This window comes from Mirounga angustirostris, unplaced genomic scaffold, assembly GCF_029215605.1.
Source record: "Mirounga angustirostris isolate CCGP_5_RB_7025 unplaced genomic scaffold, mMirAng1.0.hap1 SCAF_14, whole genome shotgun sequence".
Classification (NCBI taxonomy): domain Eukaryota; kingdom Metazoa; phylum Chordata; class Mammalia; order Carnivora; family Phocidae; genus Mirounga; species Mirounga angustirostris.
In genome coordinates, this window is record NW_026991722.1 from 46,307,036 (window position 1) to 46,327,838 (window position 20,803).

The window sequence follows — 20,803 nt, forward strand, 5'->3', positions numbered from 1 at the left end:
TTCTTGATAAAGCAATCTTGTGATAACAGTTTCCCTTTAACTGACACTGAAAAAGTATTTTCCCAAAGCTCGTGAGATGTTCTGTTGTAAACATTTGAATGTGATTTAACCATTCCCCCTTAATAGAGCAAGCAATATTACATAATATATGTGAAATATAATTGATTCGGTGGAAAGGTGAGAAATTGGGCTCCCATGAGATTTATTTTTTCTTTTTTTTTTTTTTAAGATTTTATTTATTTATTTGAGACAGAGAGAATGAGATACAGAGAGCATGAGAGGGAGGAGGGTCAGAGGGAGAAGCAGACTCCCTGCCGAGCACGGAGCCCGATGCGGGACTCGATCCTGGGACTCCAGGATCATGACCTGAGCCGAAGGCAGTCGCTTAACCAACTGAGCCACCCAGGTGCCCAAGATTTATTTTTTCAGCTGTTAGAGATCTAGTTAAAGATTCCCTTCTGACCATGATGGAGTACCACAGGCTGCATTCACCACCCCATCTGACACAAACAAAAAACTGGACAGACTCGGGGTGCCTGGGTGGCTCAGATGGTTGGGCGTCTGCCTTCGGCTCAGGTCATGATCCCAGGGTCCTGGGATCGAGTCCCGCATTGGGCTCCCTGCTAGGCGGGGAGACTGCTTCCCCTCTGCCTCTGCCTCTCTCTCTCTCTCTCTGACTCTCATGAATAAATAAATAAAACATTAAAAAAAAAACTGGACAGACTATTTGAAACAATGGTTTTCAAGGCACTGGACATCAGGCAGTGAAGGACAGTGATCCCTGAGTAAAGGGGAGAAAACGAGGTCAGCTCTGCAGTTGTCCCCGCTTACTGTCTTTTGTGAGTTTCCAGGGCACAGAGCAGAGAGTGGGCATCCGGGAGGAGCCCCAGCAGATTTCCTGCTGGGGAAGATGGGGAGATGAAGGAGATGGGGAGATGAAGCTGAGAGTTGGGAAGTACCAGGCAGGACTCTGCTGCAGAGCTGCCACATAATATATATATTTTAACTGTACAGAAGCCGAAGTCTTGCGTGTAAGATGGTGCTTGTGATTGTTTTAAAAATGTAGCTGATAAAAATAAAATACACATTACATAGAGAGATTTGACTTAAGGTTGATTTGATTATTTTTCATTCATGGCATGCAAATTAATGATAATGATCTTTTTTAAAACTCCAAATGATTGTCCCTATTTGTCACTCTCCTTAATCTTTATTCTTCTTTGCATTCACTCATTATCAATTCACTAACAAGAGGCATTAGGAATTTTTACATTCTTCCCAAAGTTACAAAGTCCCTTTCCAAACTAGCCAGTTTTTATGCTTAGTCAATTTTGAAGGCCTTTCTATTAAAAAAGCAAGGCAGCCCTGGTATAATGTAATTTCTTGATTCCAGGCTCTAAACTGGAGGCGCTAGAAAGCATTCAGTGTGAAAGGGGAGGGAAAGAAAGGCTGATAAATACATTGCTGACTGGGTCTGTAGTAGAAGATAAGGTACAAAAGTAAACAAGATGACTGTGAGCAAAGATTGTGAAGGGACACGGAGTGGGTTGGCCCAGAAGGTAAACAAGGATTTATTTTATGGACAGAGCATGGTGATCTGGACTATTTTTTGTGTGTGTAATTTCATGTGGGAAGAGCAAGCAATCCAACAGAATTGGAGGTCTTGCCTTGTGGTCTTAGGTTGTGGGGAATTGCCTTCACAGAAGGGAACTGCCAGGTGGGTAACATTTGGGAAAAAGAAGAATGACAAATCATGTTGGGCTACATTTCATTCTCTTACCTTGTGTGAACATAGAGTGGACTAAGTGTGTAGCTCAGAATTCCATTCTAGGTACTCTATTTGAATTTATTCAAATTTACTGGTGTCAAGTTGCTATAATTTATGTGGCAGGGCACTTCCTTTTCTATCACTCCTGATGTATGTCTAACTATTCTTTTTTAAGTATTTATGATTCTTTAAAAATTCAAGTTCTGTAAATAAACATAAATATAAAAAAATAAATCCTGGGGCACCTGGGGGCTCAGTCAGTTAAGTGACTGACGTGGTGTTGGCTCGGGTCGTGATCTTGGGGTCGTGAAATTGAGTCCCACATCAGGCTCCACGCTTAGCGCAGTCTGCTTAGGACTCTCTCTCCCTCTTGCTCTGCCCCTCCCCACTGCTCGCTCTCTCTAAAATAAATAAATAACTAAATCTTTAAAAGATAAATAAATAAATAAATCCTATCAACTGTCTATTATCAGTAATCTTCATAGGCGAGTTGACCATTCAGTAGAACCTATTCACAAAGACTGTTTGATAATCATGGACTTTAACATTCAAAGAATCATGATTAAGCCCTTTTAATCAAGATTGTTAAACATCTAGAGGCTTTTATATATCAATTAGCAGTTTGCTATTAAATAATGAATTTAAAGAACTTATTTTAGGGGCGCCTGGGTGGCTCAGTCGTTAAGCGTCTGCCTTCAGCTCGGGTCATGATCCCAGGGTCCTGGGATCGAGCCCCGCATCGGGCTCCCTGCTCCGCGGGAGGCCTGCTTCTCCCTCTCCCACTCCCCCTGCTTGTGTTCCCTCTCTCACTGTGTCTCTCTCTGTCAAATAAATAAAATAAAATCTTTAAAAAAAAAAATAAAGAAAGAACTTATTTTAGTGGACTGTGACCAGTGATCCAAGGCCTTTTGGCATTATTTAGATCCTTTAACTTAATCCATTAATTATGCTCATATAACTAAGAACAGAAATAAATATCACCCTGCCTCATCTAGTGACTGTGAAGACATGCACATATAAGGCAACTGAACGATGAATTGCAGACTCATCTTGCTAATGTCAAGAGGCACACAGCAAGAGACAACTTTACCCAGCAGAACTCTGCATGCAGGTCCCCAACAGGTCCCCTCTCCTTTAACAAACAAGAGGCTAAAACCATCACCATGAAGAGGTTTTCTAGTAGTTTTAAATTTAGGGATGAAGAGGAAGTAGAAGGACCAGGCTCTTTTCTTTCTGAGGCTATTCTGCATTTTCAATTGGGTTGTTTGTTGTTGAGTTTTAAGACTTCTTTATGGGGGCGCCTGGGTGGCTCAGTCGTTAAGCGTTTGCCTTTGGCTCAGGTCATGATCCCAGGGTCCTGGGATCGAGCCCTGCATCTGGCTCCCTGCTCCGCGGGAAGCTTGCTTCTCCCTCTCCCACTCCCCCTGCTTGTGTTCCCTCTCTCACTGTGTCTCTCTCTGTCAAATAAATAAATAAAATCTTTAAAAAAAAAAAAGACTTCTTATGTATTCTAAATACTAGACCCTTATCGGATACAATTTGCAAACATTTACTCCCATTCTGTGTGTTGTTTTTACTTTCTTAATAACGTCCTTTGAAGCACAGAAGTTTTGTTTTGTTTTGTTTTGTTTTTTAAAGATTTTATTTATTTATTTGACAGAGAGAGAGACAGCGCAAGAGGGAACACAAGCAAGGGGAGTGTAAGAGGGAGAAGCAGGCTTCCCACGGAGCAGGGAGCCCGATGCGGGGCTCGATCCCAGGACCCTGGGATCATGACCTGAGCCGAAGGCAGACGCTTAACGACTGAGCCACCCAGGCGCCCCAAAGCATAGTTTTTAATTTTGATGAATTCCTATTTATTATTTTTAATTGCTCATCCCTTCGGTTTTACATCTAAGAAACCACTATCTAATCCAAGGTCATGAAGATTTACTAGTATGTTTTCTTCTATAAATTTTATAGTTTTGGCTCTTATATTTAGGTCTTTGACACATTTGAGCCAATTTTCATATATGGTGTGAGGTAAGGGTGCAACTTCATTGTTTTGCATGTGGATATCAAGTTGACACTATTTGTTGGAAAGGCTACTTTTTACCCATTGAATTGCCTTGGAATCCTTGTAGAAAATCAACTGACGGGGTGCCTGGGTGGCTCAGTCGTTAAGCGTCTGCCTTCGGCTCAGGTCATGATCCCAGGGTCCTGGGATCGAGCCCTGCATCGGCCTCCCTGCTCCGCGGGAAGCCTGCTTCTCCCTCTCCCATTCCCCCTGCTTGTGTTCCCTTTCTCACTGTGTCTCTTTCTCTGTCAAATAAAGAAATAAAATCTTTAAAAAAAAAAAAAAAAGAAAATCAACTGACCATAAATGTATGGGTTTATTTCTTGATTCTCAATTCTAGTTCATTGATCTTTATGTCTGTTCTTATGCAAGTACAATACTCTTATTTACCATTCAGTTTAACAATTTCTTTCTATCTTAAACATCAAATAAAGTATATATCAAGCTTGTGAAATAGAAATGTAAGGTTCAAGACATGAAATCATTTAAATTCAAGACATAAAATTATTAGGGAAGCCAATATTAAAAAGAAAACTCACCAGCCCTTAAGATCAATATTAAATCACATTTTAGCATTCAAACAATGTAGATTCATTTAAGCTCTTCTAAAAAATTTTTTAGCTTTTTTTTTTTATTCTTATGTTAATCCCCATACATTACATCATTAGTTTTAGATGAAGTGTTCCATGATTCATTGTTTGTGCACAACACCCAGTGCTCCATGCAGAATGTGCCCTCCTCAATACCCACCACCAGGCTAACCCATCCTCCCACCCCCCTCCCCTCTAGAACCCTCAGTTTGTTTTTCAGAGTCCATTGTCTCTCATGGTTCCTCTACCCCTCCGATTTCCCCTGCTTCATTCTTCCCCTCCCGCTACCTTCTCCTTCTTTTTTTTTCTTAACATATATTGCATTATTTGTTTCATCTTCTAAAAATTTTTTTAAAAAGCACAACAGCATAATTGGCAGATAGAGCTGAACAGCGTGATTTTTCAGTCTTAAGTACAGAATTTCGTTTAAAATCTGGTCATTATGATTATATGTAAACAAGCTAGGGAACATAAGCAAACATGGTCTTAGAACTTCTGATTCTACATGTAAGCAGCTTGGAATTCACTACTCCACCCTACTAAGTAAAAAGCTGACCAGACTGAAAAATCAACTCTTGGATGCATAAGAGAGGGAAGGACACAGGGCAAACTGCTGTCCTCAAGACTGAAAAGACAGACAAGCAAATACACAGAGTGATGAGTTATCACAGCAGGAAGTCTGAAAACAGAAAACACTAAGAAACTGGTGCCAGGGTAAGAAAACCTGAACTGTAATTGACGAATCGCTAGAGGACCAGTGCAGACAACTCAGAGTTTAAAATTCCATGGGGATCCAGTCATAGGGAGAGCCCCACAATACTGTGAGATTAATTTCCAAGAGCTTGACCAAGTTCCCAGGGTATTCATCAGAAAAATTCCCTCATACTTCCAGCAGGGGGAGGGAAAAAAGAACCATTTTGAAATATGCCAGAGCACTCTGTTCTGAACAAGGCCTGACCTCAAGGGAAACTAGTTAATCAGAGCCTAACCTGCTGGGGTTAGATCAGAGCCGAACAGATCTAGGGGAACAGAAACACCCAACTCCAGCCCACTCTGGCCATCCTGTCCCCCCTAAGGGAAGAGAGTAAGAAATATTTGTGCAGTTCACAGTCCAGAGGCATGGGCTCACTAAAAGACCAGACATAATCATAGGACTATAGAATGCTTCGCCTCTCCTGACACCTTATTACCACACCACTAAAGGCCTATTTACAGCAGTTCTTTTTACCCAGTACATCATATCTGGCTATAAAAAAAAAAAAAAAAAATTACAAGGCATACCAAAAGGCAAAAAATCATCTGAAGAGTTGGGGCAAGCATCAAAACCAAACATGGCAGGGATGACGGAATTATCAGACAGGGAATTTAAAACAACTATAATGAATATGCTAAGGGTTCTAATGGGTAACATAAGCAGCATCCAAGAATGGAGGAGCAAACACTAACTTGAAAAGATATATGTACCTCTCTGTTCATTGCATTATTATTTACAATAGCCAAGATATGGAAACAACCTAGGTGTCCACTGATGGATGAATGAAAAGGAAAATGTAGTGTATATACATACATAAAATGGAATATCATTCAGCCATAAAAAGAATGAAATCTTATTTGCAAACGACATATCAGATAAAGGGCTAGTATCCAAAATCTATAAAGAACTTATCAAACTCAACACCCAAAGAACAAAGAATCCAATCAAGAAGTGGGCAGAAGACATGAACAGACATTTCTGCAAAGAAGACATCCAAATGGCCAACAGACACATGAAAAAGTGCTCAACATCACTTGGCATCAGAGAAATACAAATCAAAATCTCAATGAGATACCACCTCACACCAATCAGAATGGCTAAAATTAACAAGTCAGGAAATGACAGATGTTGGTGGGGATGCGGAGAAAGGGGAACCCTCCTACACTGTTGGTGGGAATGCAAGTTGGGCAGCCACTCTGGAAAACAGTATGGCAGTTCCTCAGAAAAGTTGAAAATAAAGCTACCCTACGACCTAGCAATTGCACTACTGGGTATTTACCCCAAAGATACAAATGTAGTGATCCGAAGGGGCACGTGCAGCCCAATGTTTATAGCAGCAATGTCCACAATAGCCAAACTATGGAAAGAGCCTAGATGTCCATCAACAGATGAATGGATAAAGAAGATGTGGTGTATATATACAATGGAATATTATGCAGCCATCAAAAAAATGAAATCTTGCCATTTGCAACAAAGTGGATGGAACTAGAGGGTATTATGCTAAGCAAAATAAGTCAGTCAGAGAAAGACAAATATCATATGATCTCATTGATATGAGGAATTTGAGAAATAAGACAGAGGATCACAGGGGAAGGGAGGGAAAAGTGAAATAAGAAGAAACCAGCAAGGGAGACAAACCATAAGAGACTCCTAATCTCAGGAAACAAACTGAGGGTTGCTGGATTGGAGGGGGGTGAGAGGGATGGGGTGGCTGGGTGATGGACATTGGAGAGGGTAGGTACTATGGTGAGCACTGTGATTTGTGTAAGACTGATGAATCACAGACCTGTGCCCCTGAAACAAACAATACATTATATGTTTATTAAAAAAATAAAACAAACAAAAAAGAATGAAATCTTGCCATTTGTGATACCATGGATGGACCTCGAGGGCATTATGTCAAGTGAAATAAATAAGACATAGAAAGCCAAATACTATATGATCTCACATGTATGTGGAATCTAAAAATTAAAACAACAACAACAACAACCAAGCTCATAGATACAGAGAACAGATAGGTGCCTGCCAGAGGTAGTGAGTGGGAGGGAGTATAGCCAAAATGGGTAAAAGGGGTCAAAAGTTACAATCTTCCAGTTATGTAAGTCATGGGGATGTAATCTACAGCATGATGACTATAGTTAATAATATTCGAAAGTTGCTAAAAGAGTAAATCTTAAAAGTTATCATCACAAGGAAAAAAAAGTTATGTAACTACTTATGGTAACTAGACTTACTGTGGTGACAATTTTGCAATATATACAAATCTCAAAACATTATGTTGTACATCTGAAACTAACAATGTTATATGTCAGTTATACCTCAGTTTTTTGAAAGAGAAAGAAAAGCACAAATGGGCAATATAAGCAGAGAGGTAGAAATCCTAAGAAAGAACCAAAAATAAATGCTAGAGATAAAAAACACTGTAACAAAAATGAAGAATGCCTTTGCTGGGCTTATTAGTAAATATGGACATGGCTGAAAGAAAGACTCTCTGAGCTCAAGTACGTGTATATAGAATCCTGGAAAGCCAAAAAGCAAAAAGAACAAAGACTGAAAGAAAGAAAAGAATATCCAAGGACTGAGGGACGACTGCAAATGGTGTAACATATGTATTATTAGAATACCAGAAGGTGAAGAAAGAGAGAAAGGAACAGAAGAAAAATTTGAAACATCAATAACTGAGAATTTCCCCAAATGTCAGACACCAAACCATAGATCCAGGAAACATAGAGAACACAAAGTTGGATAAACACTCAAAAAACTACGCCTAGGCATATTATTTCAAACTTACAGAAAATGAAAGATAAAGTCCTGATACAATTTCAGAGGAAAAAAACACCTTACCCATAAAAGAACAAAGACAAGAATTACATCCAACTTCTCAGAAACTATGCCAGGAAGATGAAAGTACAGTGAAATACTGAAAGGGTTGAGAGAAAAATCCACCAACCCAGAATCCAGAACCCTGCAAAATTATCCTTCAAAAGTGAGGGAGAAATAGACTTTTTCAGAAAAACAAAAATTGAGGGAACTTTTGGCGGTAGACCTGCCTTGCAAGAAATGTTAAAAGCTTTTTAGAGAGAAAGAAAATACTATTGGTCGGAAACGTGGATCTACATAAGCTAAGGAAGAGCACTGAAGAAAGAATAAGTGAAGGTAAATACTTCTATTTTTCTAATTCTTAATTGATCTCCCAGATAACAGTTTGTTTAAAATAATAATACCAGTAATATATTTGGTTATGTATGCTTATGTAGATATCACAAAAATGCTTACATGTAAATGAAATGAATGACAGCAATGACACAAGGGACAGAAGGGAGGAATTAGGATTTTTTTTGTTATTATAGCATATTCATGCTACCTATGGCGCATGAAATAGTACAGTGTTATTTGAAAGTGGACTTGGATTAGCTGTAAATGTATATTGTAAACACAGTTTTATGACTTCACTCAGTAGTTTCAACAATGAGTCATAGATTCCATCATCAGTAGGTAGGTGCCATACAATCGTATTAGCAAAGCCAAATTTAGTTTTTCCACTCCCTTATAATAAAAGCCAAAAGGAAATTCAAATTATTAAAAATCAAAGCAAACAAAACCCAAGCTTTCTCCAGTTATTTTTTCATCCTAATTAGAATATGTAACTAATTTGCCAACTAACAAGCCAAATGAAACAAAATTAATTAAAGTTAAAAATAACTTTTAAAAACTGGCATATGCCAATGATGTTCTGTGATATTCCAGTTTTGGAAACCATGGCACACATTTGTCATCCCTGTGTTGAGGGATGGCACACAAGTGTATCGCAGGCAATGCACAAAAGCCTAGAAAAAGGAGTCCTGAAGAAACCCCCAGAAAATAAACAAAGAAATTTTAACGGGTATATTTATGAGAGTATCAGAATACGCATCTGTGCCAGTGGCTCATCCTGTTACCCAATCCATCACCAGATTCTAAATTTGCTTCCTAAATGTCTTTCAAATTCATTTACAGAGCTTCATCTCCATTGCCATTATCCTAATCCAAACTACCACTAATTCTTTATTACTGCAACAGCTTCTTAAGTGCTTCTCATTATCCGCTCTTGTTCATTTTCAATCCATTTTCTGCCAAGCAGCTAGAGTTCTTTTCCTAAAAGACAAATCTGATTGTGTCACTCTTCTGCTTAAAATGCTTTCGTTGTTTCACATTGCTCTTCTTAAGATCTCATCCGGGTCTACAAGATCCTACCTGACTGACTCATTGCCTACTTCTGCTTCATTTCACAAGATTCTCTCTCTAGCCCTCTGGCACTCCGGCTCCAAGCAAAAGTTCTCAATAGATTTATAAAATAATGAACTATAAGTGGTAGGTCCTCCCACCAATGCAATTCCCCTAAGTCATTTATTTCAGTTGGGGATTTTTTTTCTCACACTGATCAGACCCATCCAATGCCTTTGGACAACTTCCATCAGCTACTCCCTCTGGAGCTTTCTTCCTGCCTGCCACATCACCTCATGACAGTTAAAACAAAGCCAAGGCTACCCTACACCATATAGGGTCTTATTACTTTTTTTAATTGTAGCAAAGACGCATAACTTAAGATTTACTAACCAAACCATTTTTAAATGTGCCATTCAGTAGTGTTAAGTTGTTATACAACCAATCTCCAGAACTCTTCATCTTGGCAAAACTGAGACTCTACACCCATTACCAACAATTTCCCATTTTCCAGTTTTCCCTTCTTCTCAGCCCCTGGCAACCCACCATTTTACTTTCTGTCTCTATGAATTCAAGGACCCTAAGTACCGCATATAAGAAGAATCATACAGGTGCGCCTGAGTGGCTCAGTCGGTTAAGCGGCTGCCTTCAGCTCAGGTCATGATCCCAGGGTCCTGGGATTGAGCCCCGCATTGGGCTCCCTGCTCGGTGGAGAGTCTGCTTCTCCCTCTCCCTCTGCCTGCCACTCTGCCTACTTGTGCTCTCTCTCTATCTCTGTTAAATAAATAAACAAAATCTTTAAAAAAAAAAAAAAAAAAGAAGAATCATACAGTATTTGTCCTTTTGTGACTGGCTTATTTCACTTAGCATAATATCCTCAAAGTTGATCCATTTTGTAGCAAGTGTCAGAATTGCCTTCCTTTCTAAGGATAAATAATATCTCATTGAATGTATATAACACATTTTGGGTATCTATTTAACTGTTGATGGACGCTTGGGTTGCTTTTACCTTTTGGCTTTCATGAATAATGCTGCTATGAATATAGATGTGCAAATATCTCTTCAAGACCCTGCTCTCAGTTCTTGGGGTATATACCCAGAACGGGAATTGCTGTATCATATGGTAATTCTATGTTTAATTTTTTGAGGAATCGCCATACTGTTTTCCCTAGTGGCTGTATCATTTTATATTCCTACCAGCAGTGCACAAGGGCTCCAATATCTCCACACTCTTGCCAACACTTATTATTTGGGGTTTTTTTCATAGTAGCCATCTTAATGGGTATGATGTGATTTCTCATTATGGTTTTGATTTGCATTTCCCTAAAGATTAATGATGTTGGACATCTGTTCATGTGCCATTTGTATATAGTCTATGAATAAACACCTATTCAAGTACTTTGCCCAATTTTAAATTGGGGGTTTTTTGGTTGTTGAATTTTAGGAGTTCTCTATATTCTGGGTATTAACTCCTTTACCAGGTACATGATTTGCAATATTTTCTCCCGTTCCATGGGTTGCCTTGTCACTCTGTCAATTGTGTCCTTTGATGCAAGGTTTTTTATTTTGAAGAAGTCCGATTTGTCTAGTTTTGCTTTCCTTGCCTGTGCTTTTGGTGTCAGATCCAATGATTCTTACTAGTTTTTAAGCATTGTTATTACTAGAATCAGACATAGATAAAAACAAAAAATGAAAAAGAGTCAGCTTAAAAGAAGAAAAAGTTTCCCCAAAGAGTCAACATTGATGCCTACTTCATCTATACTGCCTTGGTTTTCTAAATGTTTTTTAAACCTATAGGCATTTTTCTTCTATATATTCTACAGTCTTACCTTGACAAATTGTTCAATCCTGCCTACATCCCTTTTATGACAATACTTCTTTCCATTTTAAATCTAAACTACCCCTTTGCTTCAGGCTGTGCTGCTGTGCGTGCTTGACTCCACAGTGGGGTTTCTTGTTGAAAAGAGAAAAATGCTTTTGAGACTTCTGATCCACACCCTTCTACACTTCCCACTCGCTGAGAACCACAGCTGTACCCAAGCCAACATTCTTCCTTCCTCTATTCCGCTGCTGGTTTCCTGACTCACTCTCCTGTCTTGGCTCCAAAGAGCATCTCCACTTTGACTTGAGATCAGCCCATAATGTTTAATTGCTCACTTTCTTTTCTTTTTTTTTCCCCCCCAAGGAAGTTTCTTTGGGTTCTTTTCTCAGGAAATCCAATTCCTCTGATGTCTGGCTTCCCTTTTGTCCAACCTAATGCATCTGGGCCAGCCAAAACAAAATCATCACATCCAGGCTGGCAGCATTCAGCAGGCAGATACCTAAAGTGCATCATGTACATGAGTAAGATGGAAGAGCAACAGCAATGAAGGGTTCCAGGCATCTAAGGGGCAATAAAATGGCTTCCCAATTAGGAAACCATGTTAGATGCAAATGGCACCATTGTCTACCCAATTGCCAGCCCAGTGCTTGAATGCCAATCTTAACTCCTCTCTTTGCCTCAACCTTCACTTCCAATCACCAAGTTCTCTCAGTTTTGCCTCCTAAATATATCTTACATCCATCCACTTCCATCTTTCCCCACCATCAACAGCTCCATTCAGGTCACCATCATCTCTCAGTTGGCTTTTCTTTTGACACCCTTTTGCATTATAGGGGAGAAAAAAATTACTTTTCCTTATACCCTCTGAGTTCTTGGCAAAGACTCCCTGTAATAAAAAACAGATTTAACAAAAGAAAAAAAGCAGAAGTTTATTAATGTGTATGCCTCATGTATACGTGGGAGATACCCAGGAAAAATAAGTAAAACTCCTGAGATTGTCCAAGCCACTACCTTAAATAGCATTTCCCGCTGAAGACAGTAAGTGTTGTGGGAGAGGAGGTAATTTACAGGAAGACAGAGGAGGAAATGAGGAAATGATTGGTAAGCAAAGCCTGCCCTACTTTGCAGGTAAGACTCTCAGGTGAAAAAGTTGTTATCTGGTAATCACTCTCTTCCTGGTACCGGACCCCTTTCCAATGTAAATTTCCCTTATAAATGTAGATTTCCATTACAAAAAGGTAACTTTTACTCAGTTATCAGATCTTCTGCTGTGTGGAAGAGGCAGATTTGGGGGTGGCATATTCAGCACCAATATCATTGATTTCAGACCAATCTGATTTTGCTTCTTTAAGAAACATGCTGACCTTCATCTATTTAGCTCCCGCTATGTGGGAAACTTTAGACTAGTAACATTTCACCCATGATCTCATTTCATTCAACCCTCCAAAAGCCCTGTGAGGAAGGATTATTAGCCTCATTTTACAGATGAAAAAAATAAGGCTCAAAGAAGTTAAGTAACTTGTCCAAAATGGCTTCCTTGTCCAAAGCATGGAACCAAAATTTAAATCCAACTCTGATTTGCAAATCTAATTCTCCTTAATTACACATAGTTGTGATTTATCTCTTGCCTGTCAAATGACAATAACACAATTTGGTAAAGAGTTTCACGTCCTTTATTCAAGGGAAAACAACCCACAGGTTAGGGGACTACCGTGCCTCACAAGCAGCAGAGCATTCTTTCGGAGGGATTTTGGGCAAGAGTGAGTTTTATAGAGCATTAGGAGAGGTGAGCAGAAACAGGGCATGGTTGGCTAGGGAGTCAGAGATTCCTTAAAAGGCTAGCAGGTCCTACTTTAGGGTAGGGTAAGCTAGCTAAAGCTGAGTTGGTTTGTGATTGATACAGGTTGGGTTTACTTGAGATGCAATTCCCGTAAGTGTAGGCTGACCTATGTTTCGATTTATGAAACGGGTCATGCTACTAGGGCAGCCTGCATTTTTTGTGTCCTGATATATGAAGTAACTTTATCGTTCCCCTAAGCAGTATATGTAACTCAAAACCAGGGCTAATGGAAAAACAAAAAGCAAATCAAAACAAAAAAACTCTTCCCTAGGTTCAGAAACCAAAATCTATCTGTAAGCATTATAATTTTTGACTTGCCTTTCTCTTTCTACCTGGTCTACACCGGGGGGTCGGCAAATGACGGCTCACGGACCATAGTTCAGCACCTGAACTAAGAATGGTTTTTACATGCTGTGATATTGTGATTTATAATTAGAAATATATAGTTGGTCTTTTGTCTTTGGTTCTTGAAACAGCTCGAGCCAAAAAGGCGTTAAGTGTCTTGTTATTCATAACAAGCCCCTTGCAACCACACCTGAGTTTAAGCAATGATGTGACTTTTGGTAAGTCCCAGGGGTGGGGGCGGGGCGTGCTGGTTTCCAGGGAAACCAAATGTGTGATTAAAAGGGTGTAATTTTTAGTTCCACCCCTGACCTCTGAGGAGAGGGGAGGGGCTGGCTGGAGGTTGAATCAATTGCCAGGGGCTAATGGTTTAATCAAGCCTATGAAATGAAGCCTCCATAAAAGTCCAAAAAGACAGCTCAGAGAGCTTACAGGTTGGTGAACATGGACAAACAAGGAGGGCGGAATGCTCCATAGAGAGCCCTTTCCGACTGGCTTTGCCCTATGCATCTCTTCCATCAGGCTGTTTGAGTTATATCTTTTATCAATAAACCCATAATCAAGTAAGTAGAATGCCTTCCTGAGTTCTGTGAGCCACTCTAGCAAATTAATCCAACCAGAAGAGGGGATCTTGGCAATCTCCGAGTTAGACCAGGTGGGCTAGAAGCACAGGAGACAACCTGGACTTGGCATATGAAGTTGGGCCTCTTCTGAGACTGAGCCCTTAACCTGCAGGCTCTGATGCGATTTCTAGGTAGACAGTGTTAGACCTGAATTGAATTGTGGGACACCAACCTGGTGTTGCTGGGTTACCTGATGTGTGGAAAGCCTACACATCCAGGGTCAGAAGTGAAGTATTCTACAAATAGTTTTTTTTTTTTTTAAAGATTTATTTATTTATTTATTTGAGACTGAGAGAATGAGATAGAGAGAGCATGAGAGGGGGGAGGGTCAGAGGGAGAAGCAGACTCCCCGCTGAGCAGGGAGCCCGATGCGGGACTCGATCCCGGGACTCCAGGATCATGACCTGAGCCGAAGGCAGTCGTTTAACCAACTGAGCCACCCAGGCGCCCCCTACAAATAGTTTTTGAGAGGAGACACAGGAAGAGTGTTTTCCTTTATACATGTTTACACGTTGAAAAAAAATCAAGAGCAAAATATTTCATGACACATGAATATTATATGAAACTCTATTTCAATATCCACAGTTTTACTGGAACATAGCCATGCCATTATTAGTGTGCGTATTGTCTCTACTTACACACTAGGGCGAAACGGGAGTAGGTGTACGGATGAGGCTCATAAAGCCCAATATATATAGTATTTGGCTATTCACTGAAAAAGTTTGTCGGCCTTGGTCTGTACTCCTTGGCTAGATTGAGCAATTCTCTATTGCATCTCCCTAACTCAGCAGTCTTTCTGTATCATCCCATGGCTTGATTAGCTCTTTATGAACTTTTCAAAACTGAATGCAGAGAAATTACATAACTTGCTCAAACTTGCAAGGCTAGCCAAAAGCAGACATGGGATTCAAACCTGACAGGCTCCAGAGAGCCATCTCAAAGCCGCTATACTCCACTGCCTCCCTAAGGGAATGTCAGAACGTCATAACCTCCGTGTCAACTTAAAATTCTAGGTACTGTTAAAATCCTCAGCAATAGCCTACCTTACGTAAGAGGACAGTTCTCCCCTAAAAAGTGAGGGAAAGAGAATACTTATCTAATGGCTTTATTAGATGCTTATCACATACTAAGCACGGTGGAAGGCATCTCATTTAATCTCCGTACTATCCCAGACAGGGAGGAATCCTAATCCACACTTTTACAAATTAGGAAACTAAGAGCAAAAAAGGATTACGTTTCCTGATAAATTCACAGAGAATATACCAGTGGGGCAGTGATGGAGTATTGAAATTTACAGACTAGGTGCTCAGATATGCAAAATTGTAAACTTATTTCTCTGTATCTGAACCAAGTTGATAACAAGCCCCAATATTTCCATTCCTGGAAGGGGGGAAATGTGTCATTATAAGATTACTCCGTCACCTCAGGTATAAAATGTAGTAACCAAAGGTGTTCAATTTCATTAGTCATCAGAGGAATGCAAATTAAGACCACAAAGGGAAACCATTACCACACAGCATAATTAGATTGAAAGTCAGGTAATACCAAATGTTGATATGCAGCAACTGGAAGTTTGTTCACTATGGGTAGGAGTGTAAATTGGTTTAACTGCTCGGGAAAGTGTTTGTGAGTATGAGTAGTGTGTGCTGGAGCTCACCAAGAAGTGACTGTTGGGTTTTCAGGAAGTTTGCCAGCTGGTAGATTTCACACTGGTAGCTTGGAACTGGGCAGAGCGGGAGTATTTACACCACAGGAACTGGCACGCATTATTAACGAACAACCACTCCAGAGTCAGTTGTTAAAAACTCACCAGCACACCTTGGGGCAGAGTACTCTAAAGCTTCACATATACATATCCTAACTCGGCAAAGCCATTTCTAGGGATGCATGCTTTAGAAATGTGTACGTACGGGGGCGCCTGGGTGGCTCAGTTGGTTAAGCGACTGCCTTCGGCTCAGGTCATGATCCTGGAGTCCCAGGATCGAGTCCCGCATCGGGCTCCCTGCTCGGCAGGGAGTCTGTTTCTCCCTCTGACCCTCCCCCCTCATGCTCTATCTCATTCTCTCTCTCAAATAAATAAATAAAATCTTTTAAAAAAAAAAAAAAGAAAAAGAAATGTGTACGTATGTGGACTAAAAACCATATACAAGAAAATTTTAACAGCACTGATTATAACAGCCTCAGACTGGAGACCCAAATATCCATAAATAGAATTGATAAATTGCCATGTTCATTTAGTGGAATATTATGCAGTGGGAAGAATAAAAGCACTGCTACATACAGCAATCCAGATGAATCTCCCAAAATGTTGGAACAAAAGGAGTCCAAGCAAGGACTGTGTGATTCCACTTGTGTGAGAGTCAAAACAGACCCAATTAATCTCTGGTGTCAGAAGTCAGGGAGGTGGTTACGTGGCAAAGGGGGAGAGCAGCTGATGTAGGATAAGACACAAGGGGAGTCTGTGGTGCTGGTACTGTCCTTTCTTCCAACTGAAGTGCTGGTTATATAATTTTATTTTGTGAAAATTCATCAATAAGAAGTTCAATTTAAAAAATTAATCACTTCCAGGGCGCCTGGGTGGCTCAGTTGGTTAAGCGACTGCCTTCGGCTCAGGTCATGATCCCAGGGTCCTGGGATCGAGTCCCGCATCGGGCTCCCTGATCTGTGGGGAGCCTGCTTCTCCCTCTCCCACTCCCCCCGCTTGTGTTCCCTCTCTCGCTGTGTCTCTCTCTGTCAAATAAATAAATAAAAATCTTAAAAAAATAAAAAATAAAAAAATAAAAAAATAAATAAAAAATTAATCACTTCCATAATCAGATATCCATATGCAAAAAAATGAACTGCAAATTAAAACTTATATAAAAATTAACTAAAAATGGATAATAGATCTAAATGAAAAAAAAAAAAAAACTAAAACTTTAAAAAGGAGAAAATCTTTATGACCTGGGGGTAGGCAAAGTCTTTAGACATAACACCAAAAACATAACAACAACAAAAAAAGGTGAATTATATCTCTTCAAAATTAAACACTTTTACTCTGTGAAAAACACTGTCAAGAAAATGAAAAGACAAAAGAAAAGGGGGAGAGAGAGAGAATGAAGAGACAAGCAACAAAATGGGAGATTATTTGCAAATCACATACCCGATAAAGAACTTGCAGGCAGAATATATTTCTTGGTTTTGATAAACATACTATAGTTATGTTAGATGTTACTAGCAGGGAAAGCAGAGTAATTTTACAACTTCTAGTGAAATCTATAATTATTTCAAAACAAAAAAAAAGATACTGGTAGTTTTATTTGCCAGAATCCCTATTTTCCATATCTCCCTTATCCTAAGTATCTTCTAAACAATGCTAATGGAGGGATAACGTTTTTTGGAGAGCAATTTGGCCAAACCAATCAAGCTATTAGAATGTGTAAATGGTTTGATCAGGAAATTTCATTTCTAGGGATTTTTCCTAAGAAAATCATCAGAGATAAATACCAATCTGCACACAATGATTTAGTTTTTATAGTTATTTAAGTGAAAATTTTGAAAAAACTTAAAAATTGGAAACATGTGGGGACTAGTTAGTATATCATGATATACCCAGAAGATAGAATACAGTGTAGCCATAAGAAATTAAGCCATAGAAGAATATTTATTGACATGGGAAAATGTTAACAATATACTTCTATATGAAATATGCAGAATACAAAACAGTATATACAGTTTAATACCATTTTATGGAAAGAAAAATAGCCATATATACAAAATCATGCATAGGAAAAAAATAGAAGGATGTACATAGCAAATGTTAATAATGGTTATCTCTAGATAGTAGACTTAGAAGTGATTATACAATTTTCCCAGTAAATTTCACCTGCCCTCCAAACAGTATCTGCTTCATGCTAGTCTTTCTCGGGTGTGATTAGCTTGATATAATTCTTTTCAAATAGACTCTGTTTCATGATACCTCCAAATCATACTGCTTTTCCCATTTAAAAAGTAGATGCTACTTGCTCTTACATACTGGCATATGGAGAATATTTTTAACTAATACAATATACTATAAAATATGCCACAGCATAGATCTGGCTATAGAAAATTATTGTTTGGAGAATCTGAAAATCCTCTAATAGAGAGAAATTTTAAATAGAGAAAAAGATGCTATCATTAGTTGGGGGTCCATAATGGTTGAGTATAAATAACTCAGATTCCAGAACTGGAGACTTTGGGATCTCTCCCTACTAGCTAACTGCCTTTGGGCAAAGGAGATTAGGTTTTTTAGACAGGAAAATGTGGCTAATAATTTTGTAGAAGGAAGGAAAAATAAGATTTTTTTAAATAAGGGAAAATGAGATCATAGATATAAAGGTCTTCCATATAAAGACCTAAGTAACTGTGAAATGAAACAGCAAGAAAGAAATTCAAATTTGGTGTTATAGAAAAACTAAGTCAATTTTTCTGCAGCACCAAATTCTTCCTGTTTTATATCTTCTTTCACAGGTTAGACATGCCAAAATTGTGAAATTACTTTAATGTTAATTAATGGTCTTCAACTTCTTTACTTAACAGTTAATAACAAAGGACATAACTTTTCATGGAATCTGAGGTAAGTGTTCTAAATATATTTAGGACATCCTCTGATTACTCCTGATCACTGGCAACATTAGACATATTTACAACAAATATGACTTGGATTTTATTTCTCAGAATCCATCCTAGTGTAAAGCCATTTACTAGATTTTTATTAAAAATACCAAATAAGGATGCTGGGTCTTTTAAAGGCAAGACATCAAGGGAACAGAAAAAGAATATCTGTCTGAGTCCACTCTTCCGTGATGCTCTCCACGATGCAAGCACCATTCCAAGTTGCCTCCGAACTTCTACTCCCTCCCCGTGGGAGAGAATCTCGGACAAATCTGCAGTCAATTAATAACTTTCAATAACTGTTTGCAATCATATCTAAAGGGGAACAGCTAATAACTTACTGTTATATCTCAAAGATAAAATGTATTGTCTCGATGCCTAGAGGCAAAGGGCATAACTTACAGATGAAAGAAGGAACATAAAACACTGATGTAAAGGAAGATCTGGTAAGATGGAAAAAAAAAAGAGGGATTTTCTGTTTTTCCAATCAAAACGTTTGTTCCTTTACTCCGTAAAGTCACAGAGTTGAGAAAGATGGCTGGAATGCAGATGAAATCGTGTATCACACTTACATAACCACCTGATGACGTGCTCCGGCCCCACACCAGTGTGGCTGTCCCACCCCTGTTCCTTTCTATAAATGCCCCATTAACTGCAGCAGAGCTTCTAGTGTCGTCCTAATTCCTTAATGAAGATCACGAGAAAGGTACCTCCAGGATGTTAAAAAAAAAAAACCAAAAACAGAATTATTACACTAACACATTTCAGGGGTGGGAGAAGACTACTGACACTCCATATCTACCGCTTTACATTACAAGAATTAAACAAAAAAAGTAGAGGCTAGAAAATCACATTTTGAAATTTCACAATCACCAATTTGCAACAAAAACCGAAGCATAACACTTATGCTAACAAATATGGCAGATGAATTATCACTTCAGCATGTAAATGCAGATGGATACTCCTGGATTTTTGCTTAATCATTACTCAATGATGAACCCTATAAAATGAAAGGTGACTTACTGTGAATCAAAATCACAAGAAGAAACTCTCCAAGATCAATTTGCAGTGAGCTCCAATTCTAATAAGCCATGAAGAGCAGTAAAAGGCAATATTCATTTAACGTAATGAAAATCCTGATGACAAGATATCAGGTATTTATACTCCTCTCGAGACATTTCTTCCCCACCTAACAAAGGCACTTGACATGTACTGAAATGGACAGTTAATTCAGGCACTGCCCTGGGCAACTGTTACCTTCCTCAAATTAGATGAAGTGGCAATTAAGTTCAAATTAAATCTTCTGAATCAGCCTGAAATACACATGAATGTATCACAACTTCTCTATTTTTGGCAGATGATATAACCAAAGAAGAAAAGGTAACGCTGGTGTCCACAATGGGTTGGCTGACTTGAGCAGTCCAGGATCCTCTCTGCACAATATTCCCTGATGACTGTGGAATTTGTGAACAATGATAGGCAAATTAACCTGTCGTATAATTTTAGGTATTAATGTTCACTCCTCTTCTTGTCTTTTCTTACTTTTTTGTTCTTTCCCAAAGCCTTAGATGATTCCTCCTAAAAAAGACATAAATCAATGTAGTATCTCCCCATTTATATGAAGATACTGGCTTAGGAAACTTTAGTCTAATCATATGGAATATGTATAATACTTCCATATGTATCATCTTCCTGTTTCATAGAGAACTTTTACTTATAGTCTATTTTAATATTTCTAAAATAATCAAGGATAGTCAAGGAAAACACTTACTTAACAGATTTACATTTGAATAATTTGGATATCATTTAATCTATTGTTCACTTTCCAAAGGAAGGCAGCAAACTTTAAATAAAGTAAATATGCTTATAAAATATGAAACAAAAAAATTTTTTTTAAGTATAAAGGCAGGCATCCCAGTGCATGCCAGGGGAGAGGGAAGGTGCTCTGACACTAACAGAGAATGTTAGAATTTTATACACGTTTAAAGAACATCTAGTTCACTGTAGCATGAACTACACAACCTCTCCCGGCCTCAATTTTAGGAAGTGAAAATTAATTGGTCTTTAAGCGTTTTATAAAACTCTGTATGAATCTATGAAATTAAGGTTCAAAGAGATGAAGTGATCTGCCCAAGGTCACACAACTAACTGGCCAGTCACACTGTTCTGA

General features: G+C 38.8%; 1 protein-coding gene across 4 annotated transcripts in view; it reads right to left on the bottom strand.

Annotated features, from left to right (window-relative positions):
* Positions 1–17,622: 17,622 nt before the first annotated feature.
* IMPACT (impact RWD domain protein) overlaps positions 17,623–20,803 on the bottom strand; it is a 30,443-nt gene continuing 27,262 nt past the window's right edge. For all 4 annotated transcript variants that reach the window (XM_045886909.3, XM_045886908.3, XM_064577796.1 and 1 more), the window contains one exon: positions 17,623–20,211. In XM_045886909.3, the coding sequence (XP_045742865.1) occupies positions 20,143–20,211 (69 nt within the window). In that variant the 3' untranslated portion in view covers positions 17,623–20,142. The remainder of the gene's footprint in view (positions 20,212–20,803) is intronic.